The 12923-nt window shown below is 39.4% G+C and overlaps 1 protein-coding gene across 2 annotated transcripts in view; it reads right to left on the bottom strand.

The window, feature by feature from the left end:
- Window positions 1-2203: 2203 nt before the first annotated feature.
- Window positions 2204-12923, bottom strand: part of LOC309515421 (macrophage mannose receptor 1-like) — a 43495-nt gene continuing 32775 nt past the window's right edge. Inside the window, exons 25-30 of one of the 2 annotated variants that reach the window (XM_082193191.1) lie at window positions 12642-12807; window positions 10444-10596; window positions 9164-9274; window positions 6973-7161; window positions 4222-4260; window positions 2204-3769 (exon numbers count right to left, since the gene is read on the bottom strand). In XM_082193191.1, coding sequence (XP_082049317.1) covers window positions 3540-3769; window positions 4222-4260; window positions 6973-7161; window positions 9164-9274; window positions 10444-10596; window positions 12642-12807 — 888 coding nt within the window. In that variant the 3' untranslated portion in view covers window positions 2204-3539. The remainder of the gene's footprint in view (window positions 3770-4221; window positions 4261-6972; window positions 7162-9163; window positions 9275-10443; window positions 10597-12641; window positions 12808-12923) is intronic. The other variant, XM_082193192.1, reaches the window with a different exon arrangement.

The following is a 12923-nucleotide window of genomic DNA, read 5'->3' as shown; positions in this document are numbered from 1 at the left end:
GCTGGTCCCAGAGAGGCTGCTGGACTTCTGAATTGATGTCTGGAGGTTGTACTGGGTAAACAACCTAAAACGTAATTCCACACATCATATTTTGACTCCCTTCCCCCCATGAATTTTAAAGGTGTGGCTTATTTGCAGGTGCGGCTTATAGTTGGGCTAATACAGTAAACACCATGAGTTAGATTTAGATTTGCTGTGATTCAGTTGATGCTCTCACTGGAGCAAGAGTGAAGGTGATCTTCACAAATACTTCCTTAGCTCTACATGGGAAAACAGGAATTGGAGGAACTCAGGTGAAGTCTGAAGTCTACGTGAAAGCATAAACAATGTTGCTTCTTCCACCATTCCACACACTGTTGGCAGAACATTGCTATGAACAAGGGCCCCAGATTTCTGTATTGCGCAGTTATTTCCATCACTGTCAGCAGCTGAACAACATGGGGATGTTAATAAGCTTTATCATACTCACTTCTTGGCTAATAGCAGAAACAACTCTATATGTGCCAGCAGTTCAGCATAAGAGTTTAGTTTTATTTACACAGCGGTGTGGGATATTATATTTTAATGATGCCCTCTTGGTAATGTGCAGCTTTCTGATAGAGGACCACAATTTACTGAGCAACAGCCACTACTAAACCGGTGAACTACTTATCTTGACGAACTTAGTAAATGAGCTTTGAGCTACCTTACTAAGCACAGCAATTGTGAGGAATAAAGGATGAAACCTGCACACTTCAGATTTCCCCTATGCTATCAGTGTGCCGTGTGCATATATTCTGTAATTAGATCCATGGGGTGCATTTTTTATGAAAGAATCTTACTCTCTGCACAAAATGAAGTGGTGGAGGAGTACACGTGGCAAGTCTGCCAGTGCAGAAATGATGACATAAATAATACCCACATTTCAGAGTAATAAGAGAAGTACCATGTGCCAGTGTAAATGTGTAGAACTAGATCAGACAGTACTTCTCCCCTAACCTAAGCCATCAGGTGGTCTTCCCATGGAGATATATTGAATTTGGTGGATTCCTGAATGTTCTGGGGAATTTTGCAGGATATAGTCAGATTTTTTAAAATATATATATATATATATATATTTGCTTTCGTAGATTTTCACGGGTACAGGAATGCAGGTTTTGGTGTCTTCGGGTGTCTTCCCGTGTAAGAGTCGGGGTGTCTGTGCGACGTTTCGACGAGGTCTCACTCGTCATCTTCAGGCTGGTGCTTTCGGCTTCTTGTTACTGGAACAGAGCAGAATCTGGTGATTGAGTTCCTATAAATACTGTTGAGGGGTGTGGTGTATAGCCTTCAACGTTCTGGGCAGAGAGGAAGTTCCTAGATTAGTGTGCCTCTTCTTCTTTTGTTCCTTAATTACTTGAGGGATATCTTGAGTGATTTCATGAGTGATATTCTGAATACCACTGGGTGGGTCATTAAGTGTAGATTAGTTGCTAAAGCTTTTGTGTCTTGACCTCTTGAGCTTGTGAAGAGTTTTTCTGAGAAGATGGCTGTGCTGCATTTAGTTGTGCTCTGGCTTGGCTTCGCGTATAGGGGCGAGCTGTGGTTTTGTGCCTTGTGCCAGCCAGATCTGTGTAGGGATTGCAGGGGGGTGCAGCATCCGGAGGTGCCACTATAGTTTGGCTACTGGATGGAGTCTGTAATATGTCTGTGGAGAGGGTCTGGGTTTGGGTCTGGTGTGGTTGATTGGTGACGGCGTTCTGTGTGCCTCTGGTTCTGGTGTCGGTTTTTGTGGGGAGGGCTAATTTCCAGATGTCTGGCAGGCGGGACGTGTCGTCACGCTTGTTCATGTTGTGAGGGTGTTTCTCTATCTATCTATATATATATATATATATATTTCCACTGTTGTGCTGTAGAGATCCTGGCAGCTAACAGCATCCATATCAAAAGTTCCTTTGGTGAAATGTCGTCATAGAATCTGTCCACATATTTAGTAGGATAACTGAGGAGAAATGTGAATGTGTGTTTTAATAATTTCCGATATCTCTTGATGAATTTAATTCCAGAATAAACCATTTTCACCTGAGAGAGGGGGAAAGTCCCCATCACCTTTCCCAGCAGTTTGTTGCTGTGTTGTAATAATATTTGAATGGGTGTGTGATGCTACCAGTGTAGAATTTTTAAGGAACACGTTGCAGATACTGATTTGTATGGTTTAATTTTTTTTAGTTAGTTAGATTTGTATATCACCTTTCATCCAAAGATCACAGAGGGGTTCACAACTTAAAAATACAAAATGAGAGCACAAAATAGTTAATATAACAAAAACAAACACATTTAAAAGGCCCTAGAATGTTAATCAGTCAAAGTCCGGGTTGAAGCAAAATGTTTTTGCCCAATGCCTAAAGATATGTAATGAAGTGTAGTTGGGCCAGGATTGGTGTAATATGCTCAAACTATCTTGCCTTGGTGAACAGCCTGGCTGCTGAATTCTGTACCAGCTGAAGTTTCCAAACTGTCTTCAGAAGCAACCCCACATATAACATGTGGCAATAATCTAACATAGAGGTTACCAGAGCATAGCCAACAGAATTTAGGCTAACCTGTCAAGATAGGAGAATAGCTGGGCCACTGAGGTCGCCACTGCAATTTTCAATGGAAACAACAACAAAACCCCGATTTTAAAAACACACAACTTTAAAAGCAGTTAAAAGCAATTTAAAAGATTTTAGACGATCGGGGCAATAATAATACCAACAAAACCTGCTAAACGATACCCTAACCCAAAGACATGTCCTCTAACAAGACACTCTATAGGCAGAAACAGTCTTAGGTAAGAAAATGCATTTACAACTAGGTGCTATGTATGCAGTTACTCTTTCTTACTTAGCACCTGGGCTGCACATATGGAAGCCTATTTTCATACTGATGATTGGCACTTCTGGAGGAGAAGTGCAAGGGTGGACACACAGAAACATTTCACTATCATATTTAAGAAAACAAATAAAACCATGCCATTTTAAGCCATAAGCAGAAATGCCACCAAACAAGCAAAGGCTAGACATACAATGCAATCAGAAATAGGCCTATCTACGGATACAAAATTAGGTACTGAATCAGAACTTGGGCTGCACATATTGAATCCTTTAAAAAGAACAAAAAACATCTTGATTATTATCTTTTCTGGAAGAGTGGAAGAGGGTGAGATACACCCCTTGCTCTTTCTACAACACCGGACAAGTGGGGTTTTTTTTCATGCATGGCAAAAATATTGTGCAGTACCCTGGTTGCCAAAGGATAACGACGAAACAATCCTTAATTTTTCAAGTCCAGTAATATTTAATTTGAACATATTTTGTGAATATGTTTTCACTAAATAATAATTATGCATTCAGAGAATTCCACATAATAAGCATGATCATAGAAAGTACCCTTGCATATTAAGGCTTGGGATAAACCATTCCCAACAATGGTTACTTCTCGGAAATGAATGAATAAAATGTGCAATCCTATACCTGTCAATTCAGAAGTAACTCCTATTGAGCTCTCTGGGACTTACTCACAGGTAAGTGCATATAGCATTACATTCCTTTGTCCTCCACGTGCACTTCTGACTCATTATTCTGAATAAGAATCCTATTGTCATGATACAAAGCGTTGTCAAAGCTACCAGTAGTTTGTTGTTGTCGAAATCTTCTTCTGTAGACAATATAAAGTGCAGTGCCTGCACCAGTGAGGATGAGGATGAAGAACACTGGGAAAACCACCTTTATAACTCGGCCACGTTCTGATGCAGAACTATCTTCTTGCTCTGCCAATGGGGGAAAGTGTAATATATATATAAAATATAATAGACAACACTGAATACTATATACTATGGCAAACCAGTGACAACCCCCTTGTAAGAACAGGAGGGATGTCTGGGTGGTATTTTCTGCACATAAGCATAGTGTGCTGAAAACTTACCAGCCAATGAAATGGTCACCTGACTGCAAGGAGGGAAGGGGACGCAGAAGCAAAAAAGATGCACTGGAGTAGCTCAGATTCCTCTTAAAATAGGAGTACACCCCCTTTTTTAAAAAAAACCACTATGGCAAAAGATTCTGAGTTGAGGGTTTGTTATGGTCCCAGTTACTGCATCAACCCCATGCCTAGAAATTTGAGTCAGAAGTTCTTTTTGGAGAATGTTTGGCTCAATGTTCTGGATAGCACAGATGTTTGTAATTTTACCTGAGGTTTTTTTTTCAAAAAACCCAGTCTTACCTGCAGTTTTTGTAGGTGACTTAGTTGTCTCTTCAATAACTGTAAAACAAAAGAAATGTTTAAGGTGTGTGTGATTGTTGTGTGTATCTATTTATCATCTATCTATCTATCTACAGTAATAGCAAACTACAGAAGCAAATGTTTTCAACATAGTAGGGAAGACAGGTATGCAAGACAGTATTATTAACCTTTTTTTTTTTAGTTCAGAGCTTTGATTAGCAATAAAGTAAGCCAGACTAATGTGGAAGAGTAAAAGGAAAGTTAGTCTGCTTGCCAGCAAATTCAGCCAGCATTATATATTTAAAAAAATGTAGGAATGGTCAATTGAACATTCAAATATTGTTGTATAATGGATTCTACCATGAGTAGCTTTTAAAAATTGAAATGAATGTTAAGTTCTCACAAGTTAGAAAAGGGTTTAAAATGTGAATGGTTCACTGAACGATTCTTCTCTTTAGCTTTTGTTCTGGAACACCAGGATCAGGTTACAGAAATAACTTTCAAAAAATAAATGTGAGCTTTTAAAATCAGTTGTGTTAAGTAAGCAGCAAGCCATTTCAAGCATCATTTGACAAGGAACAAATAGCTGGTCAGATGACATTATCAAATTGACTGGAGTACCTAGAAACAAACTACAGTGGTACCTCGGGTTACATACGCTTCAGATTACATATACGCTTCAGGTTACAGACTCCGCTAACCCATAAACAGTACCTCGGGTTAAGAACTTTGCTTCAGGATGAGAACAGAAATTGTGCTCCAGTGACATGGCGGCAGCAGCAGGCCCCATTAGCTAAAGTGGTGCTTCAGGTTAAGAACAGTTTCAGGTTAAGAACGGACCTCCGGAACAAATTCAGTTCTTAACCCGAGGTACCACTGTACATGGAATGGATTTAATGGGGAATGTGGGGGGTAGGGAGAGGGAGTTTATTGAAAGGATTGCATTCAAGTAGATTAGGCCCTTGTACCTCCTAATTATTCCTCTGCTTGGTATACTTATATCCTGCACTTCTTCCTAAGAGATTAGGGCAGTTTACATATGGCTTGGGGTAGTATCATATCCAGATAACTTTCAGACCTGCTTAGCTTTAGTATAACTGCTTCTTATGCTTTCAAATTGGTCCCTCTCCATTTCTCCCTCAGCTGATTTCATTGTTCTTGTTAAGAAAAGTGTTGCAGTAAAAGTAATTTATTTGGAAACAAGTCCTGCTGGTTTCATTGGCATGGAATTCTGAATAAATGTGGCACACTTGTAACTCTCTGCTAAGAACCGATCCCCTGTAGACTGAAATATATCACCTTTTGGAACGAATGTCTCAATAAGCTAACCTTCTGCTTTTCCATCCAATGTAATCAATTGCTACCTATCAGTCTTATCTGAGGTTTTGTTACAACCAAGCAATATATAAATCTTGTGAAATAAATACACAATTATTATCCATTTACCACATTTGTATTTCAACTTTTCCAGAAATAGCTTAGTGTGCTGCACATTTTTTACCCTTATATTCAATACTCAGAGGAGAAACTAGAGCAAAACTGATTCTTGATAGGACATTCCTAGGTAAACAAGGACTCTGCCAGTTCCTTTGTCTCTAGCCTAGTGTAAACATTGAATTCTGGAGATATGGCAAGGTCTGGGAGTTTAGGATGGGGACTGCCAGTCTATATGCCATGTATGCATTGGGCTGTGCACATATCTCTCAGTAGGTCTGTACTCCTGATTCTCAAGATGCTTCCTTGGAGGTAATGGACAAAAAAGAAAAGGGGACTACTAAAGTCACCAAATCTGTTTCTTTAAGTAAAATTGCCCTGGAGAGTATTAAGTCACTCTTTTGCAACTGAAGAGTACAGATGACTGGAGAGGGTCTTATCACTTGGAGATTGGTGTGAGTGTAATAATGTTACAGGGAAAGAATAAAAATGCACCTCAGATAGGACATTTGCTTCCAGATGTGCTTCTTTCAATTAGAAAATATGTTACTGTTTAAAAATGGGGACCAAGTTTTGAATTTGAAATGTTCGTTCTGTTCACTCAATCCCTATGCTTAGCAAGATCAGGCATGGTGACCTGAGCCTTAAAACTATCAAAGTGGAATCTATTAAATGGTTTTTCCTTTTGAATAAAAGGAACGATTTATTAAAATGTTGAATATACCCATTCTGAGGACTGTAAATAATAGTGGGAACCTTTACTATTATATATTTAGCAAATGTTAATAACATTACAAAATATAGAAGTAGTGAAAATGATTATTCTCTAGCTTTGGTTCTATCTTTTAACATTTGTTGTTAGAGAGTCGATGACTGGAAGCTCCAGTAAGGTCTGCCAGAAGTTGGAAAGAGAATGGGAAGTAACAAAGAGTATGGAGGACACCCAAAAAAGAGGACCAATTTGATGGAATGTGCAAGAAAAAGAAAGGCAGTTGGAAAAGATTGCACCCCCCCCAAAAAAAACCCACTGAGAACTTGCTAGTAAGGATAGAACAAGGCAGAATATTATAAACATGCAGAGACAGGAAACAGTCCCTCTCTGGACAGTAGTCTCACAGAAACACCTTTGTTATACAACTTTAAGAAGAGGGCAGATAAAGAGATGACACAGATAAACTTATAGTAATATGAATCTAGCCAGAAAACAATTACATAAGACTGTCCTAAGACATTCACTGTAGTTCTATACAACTCACCTCAACAATTAAATACTGTTTTGAATAAGAATTATTGTTAATAAATAAGAAAATGTCTTACTTTTGTGTCTTTTACAAATAAATCCATTGCGTCTTCTGCAGCGTTCCTTGTACCACTCCCCATTATCTGCCTTCATGTAAGCGCAGATGCCAATATAGTAAGAGGAAAAATCTTCAGGCTCGAATGTGGGCTCATTTGCTTTCCAGTTGACAAAATCTACTTCAGTCTTATCTTCCCATAGCCATTCTCCTAGTATTAAAATCAAATCATATTATTAAAATCAATAGATGTTGTAATGACTAAAAAGGGAAGGAGCAGCACAAACATTGCAATGTGTTCTATATGGAAACACAATTTAAAAATACACTCACCATTTTTAGTTTGGAAAATATGCAAGCAACCAGCAATATTATATCAGAACACTGAATACACTAACAGTATGGGGAGGGTGTCTGATTTCTGGCTACAGTGCCCCCTCCCCCCAGACCATATTGAGCTCTATTTTGGACAGCTGCCTGGCTCTCAGGAGCAGCTTTTTTTTATAGACAACATAGAAGTGTCATGGGAACAGGGACTGCTCACACTGCTCGGGATCAAAACCAGATTATATGTAGCATTTCTTTTTAAAATGACTAGTAGATACATCTCTTTTTCTCCTTTCTCTAAACTAGGAATTACAGGAAGGTCCCCGTTTACATGGGAGTTACATACCAAGGCATCACATGTGTTGGTGAAATCGTGTATAATTGAAACCCATTGAAAAAAGCCTGCAAAAACCCCATCCCAACCCCGTTCTGCCCTTTTAGTGATATTTCAGTGCTGTCTTTATGACGTTTTCAGGTCACTTCTGCATTTGGTGTGATGCCCGTATACATGGTCACACACATACTGAATGCGCATAAATTGGGAGGGGGGGCCTGTCTGTACGTATTTTTCATACCTAAAAACACTTTTTCTAGATCAGTACCCAAAACTCCCACAACTATTTTGGAAAAATTGTTGGCTCTGCTTTTTCATAAAGTGAACTTTAACATATAGATGCCATTTCCTAATGTAGACTGTTATTCTTCTAATCTGAAGCTATAGCTTCAAGCACACTTACCTCGAGCTCACTGGGAACAACAGACTTATTTTTTTAGTTTGCTAGGGTAAATACAAATATTCTGGTTTCCAACATCCCTTTTGGGGCAAGGCTCTGGAGCATATGGTGGCATCTCAGCTCCATTGGTTTCTGGAGGAGACGAATTATCTGGATCCATTTTAATCTGTTTTCAGGCCTGACTATGGGACAGAGATGGCTTTGGTAGCCTTGGTGGATGACTTATGACAGGAACTGGGGACTGTGTCCCTATTGGTTCTGCAGGACCTCTCAGTGGCTTACAATACCATTGACCATGGTATCCTTCTGGGCCACCTTGCTGGGACTTGGAGACACTGTTTTACAGTGGCTCTATTCCTTTCTGGAGGACTCCTGGGGGGTACTGGGGAACTCCTGCTTGATGCCTTGGCCATTGGCCTGCGGGGTCTCTCATGGTTCTGTTCTGTTGCCTATGCTATTTAACATTTACATGAAACCACTGGGAGAGGTTGTCCAGAGTTTTGAGGTGCCGTGCTACCAGTTTGCTGATGACAACCAGCTCTATTTCTCCTTTCCACCTAAATCCAAGGAAACAGTCTCATTTCTAAACTGGTGTCTATCTTCAGTAATTCCAGCAAGGCTGTTTGCCAAACTGTGTTATAATATTAGTCTATTCCTATCAAATTTTAAGTTTTCCAATTACTACCTATGGCTGTACGTGCTGCCATTAGAAGATGTGTTACAAATGCTATGCTTTTTAACTGTTCGATTTCTTTGATATATTAGTTAATGCAAAAAAAGGAAAGAAAAGAAAAGAAAACTCTGAGATGCAATTAAAGAAATTCCCTAGACAACATTTTCCTAAAACAACTTCACCTTTGAACATTCCCACCACATATGCCTTTACATTCTTACGCTGGTGTGACCCCTCAAACACATGGAAGAAGTGTTGGGCTTGATGTACGAAGGTTTTCTGGGAGTTAGGTATCATCTGAGCTCTTTCACTTCCAAAAATGTTTATAGTTTTAACAAATTTTTACCTTCTTATATTGCATTTCTTGTAAACCACATAGAGAATATTGTATATAAATTGTTTTAATAAATAACTATACATATTAGAAATAAGTATTATAAATGTTATTATAGTATAAACATTGACTGTAAAACAGTTACCTTCAATATTTCTAATTAATCCTATCCAATAATTCCAACGTGTGTTTTGCTGTGTGTGCTCCACTAAAAATTTCAGTTCAGCTAAATCTTCTATAGAAGCCAAGGTGCTACCTAGGAAACATCAGATGAGTTAAATTCTTAATTCATTAAGAATTTGTCATACCACCTTTAATTTATTTAAATAACTACAATTTTCATACTGCATACTTTTATCATTGTAAATTGCTCTGGGACCTTAGGGGCAGGTAAGACGAAACAGAAGCAACAACGTATTTAATAGATACACACTGGCAAAACTGATCATTGGTTTCAAATTACAAGGAAGGAGATTCCAACTAAACATCAGGAAGAACTTTCTAACAGTAAAAAATGTTCAACAGTAGAAAAGACTCCCATGAGAGGTGGTGGACTCCCCTTACTTGGAAGTTTCTAAGCAGAAGTTAGATGCCCATCTGTTATGTATGATCATAAGTCAATTTAGAAGGAAAGCACTGCTGCTGGCACACACAATTTTTGTTTCCCCACAGTGCTTCTCTGGCCCCAGTGGAGCAACATTCTATCTGGGCTCAAAAGTATTATGGAGGAAATAAAATGGAAAGTTAATAAATGTGTGTGTTCATATGGCATGTGGCTTTTTAACACCCCACCAATGAACTTTTATTCAGTAAGATTCATACATAAATCTCTTAGTTGGACAAATGAGGATAATAAGTAGAAGAACAACACAACCCACCTCACACAGAAGCACCCAACAATAGAAAGATTTATTATTAGGGATCAGCACAGTCAGGCATTTTTCTGATGACCTGAGCGCTCTGAAGGACAAACCACCTGTTCTTCCAATCTTCCCTCAACTTGGCCTCTCCCAAAGTAAGTGTGGGCAGCATTGTCAGCCAGAAACCCCACTTGCTGTGCCTTGCCATTCTACAGTACCTCCAAGGACTACAGGGTCAATTCCAGGCTTGCTTCCTTCATCATAGCAACCCAGTGAGACATATTAAGCAAAAGGTGGGGAATTGGCTCAAGGCATCCAGTGAGGTTTGTGGGTGAGCAAGATATTGAACCTCTGTCTCTCTGGTCAAAGTCCAAGGCTAAAATCCTGTACCCACTTACTTAGCTATAGGCCCCACTGAACTTGATGGGACATATTTCTTGATAGACATGCATAGGATAGGACTTCCCTGCAACACCATCCACTTACCACATTGGTTTTACATACTAACTAGGAGTTTCCTAACATGGAAAATTTATGTCATGATCTAATTCAAAACGATACCCACCTAACTGAGAACATTTGAAGTGTGCTTCCGGGCGATCAAACCAACCTGTGAAGAATTTATAGCAATGTGCCCGAAAAGGAATCCAAGATATCTGGTTCTGTTTTGATTCAGGGCATTTTCCTGGTGCCTCTGGAGGTTCAGTTGGGATTTTGCCTATTATGAAACAAGTATTTTATTTTATTTATTTTAAATAAATATATTAGAAACCTATAAATACTAAGGATGTGCAAACAAATCCCAAATCACGAGATGAAGCAAAATATCAAGGTGGCATCTTGGGCTAGTGGCATCTTGGGCTAGTGAAATGAGATGTCTGCAGCTTTGCACATGTCAAAGCAGGGCCCTCAGAAGAGCTTCATGGTGCCAATCCAGGCATTAAAAAACTGTTGCAGATAAGCGTCCAGCACATAAACCTGAAATGATGGGGGGGAAGGAGAGCAAATATGAGACTGGGAGAGGCAAGGAGGGAAAGCTGTGCTGCGATTGACAGGTTAAGCATATAATCAGAGTCAATAATTTTACACAGAATCAATTTTAAAGGTGCCTAGCAAAATAACTCCCCGACTGATAGCAGGTTTCTTACCTACAAACTATCATGTCTGTATTTTTCAGATCAATTTGTTGACAAAATGCTAGGCAATATCAAGTGATTATTATTTTTGACCCATCCAAAAACTGTTACAGCTGTGCCAGGAGTGGCAACTTGAAAAAAATATGGGGGGGGGGAGCTAAGCCCTGCCCCACATAATCAATGACACTCACGCCATTTGAATGGCAATGCCAATCAACTTGGGGGGCAGTACCCTCAAATATTTTATTGGAAAATATTTAAATTTATCTCATTTGAGTCATAGCCAAAACCATTGTCAGTTCATGGCATCCTTGGGCACAGTGGCAGGACCCACCAGTAATACCTGCTTTGCCTTCCCACCCCCCCTGCACATAATAATAATAATAATAATAATAATAATAATAATAATAATAATAAATTTTATTTATATCCCGCCCTCCCCAGCTGAAGCCGGGCTCAGGGCGGCTAACAACAATAAAATAATTGTTGTTGTTTAGTCGTTTAGTCGTGTCCGACTCTTCGTGACCCCATGGACCAGAGCACGCCAGGCACTCCTGTCTTCCACTGCCTCTCGCAGTTTGGTCAGACTCATGTCTGACCAATAAAATAATACAACATTCTAAAATAATTTCATTATAAAATTAATTATAAAATTAATTCAAATCAATTTGATGGCAGCCATTGGGCTAGAGTTCTGTGAAAATTGCCAAAGGAGGGAATCAGGCTGTGCCCTGGCCAAAGGGCTGGTGGAACAGCTCTGTCTTGCAGGCCCTGCGGAAAGATGTCAAGGTCCTAGTCTCTTGTGACAGAGCGTTCCACCAAATCGGAGCCACAGCCGAAAAAGCCCTGGTCTAGTTGAGGCCAGCCTAATCTCTCTGTGGCCTGGGACCTTCAATATGTTATTGTTTGAAGACCGTAAGTTCCTCTGTAGGACATACCAGGAGAGGACATGGTCTTCCGGCAGATGCTACATTAGGAGCATTATGAGAAATTGTAAGGAAGACTGGGGGATGCTTGGTGCTCATCAGAGCATTCTTGCCACCACCTGATAAGCCCAGCAGGACGACACCCCAGCATAGGGTGCTGTGCCCATCAGCTGGTACTTTGGCAGAAATCTCAAATTTAGAGCTGGCATTGTTCCCAACTATTTGTAATATTACAAGTCATTGCTCTCTGAGAAATCAATGCCCTAAATGGGCATAAAATGGCCACCAAAAGAAAGAAAGAAAAAAGAATCCTCTTAATGAAACGTGAGCTATTTTAAATCCTATTGACTTCAGTGGTAGGTTAACAGTGCAACCCTATGAGAGTTTACTCAAAGTAATGTTCACAGAGTTGCATGGAGCTTACTCCTGTGTTAATATATATAGGGTTGCTGCCTTAAAAACACTTGCCTAAATCTCTTCAATTGAAATCAATGGGTACTAAATGTGGTTACCAAATCCTAGATTACTTATTGTAACTCCATCATATTTTTGTTTGCCTGATAGTTATGGCCTGATGGTTCGAACTGTAACAGTTCTTTCCATATGAAAGAGGCAGAAGTTTCAATAGCACATTTCTTAGCTCTGTCTTCAAATGGAGTAGGCAAAGTCCCATATTAAAAAAGATACATTCCTTTGCTTACCATGATGCCGCTCACAGACAGTGAAGAATGTTTCATTGCAATTTCCTGTTTTCCAGTGACCATCAGGGTGTAAGTAGACACATGCTATTTTCTGCTTTGGCTCTTCAGGGCCCCAATCAGTATATACTAGTCTCTGGTTGCTTATCCACTTGTAACGCTCACCAGTCTAAAATTCAAATGCACATGGGAACATCACATGCTGGCTTAGAAAAAAACTTTGACATTTGCATCCCATAACATCAACTCCACATTATTTACTTTTTATCCTTTTCATTTTATTTA

Source organism: Podarcis vaucheri (assembly GCF_965113315.1).
Source record: "Podarcis vaucheri genome assembly, chromosome: 12".
In the NCBI taxonomy this organism is placed as follows: Eukaryota; Metazoa; Chordata; class Lepidosauria; order Squamata; family Lacertidae; genus Podarcis; species Podarcis vaucheri.
The sequence above is the reverse complement of the archived record's forward strand: the minus strand, read 5'-3'. Positions and strand labels throughout refer to the sequence as shown.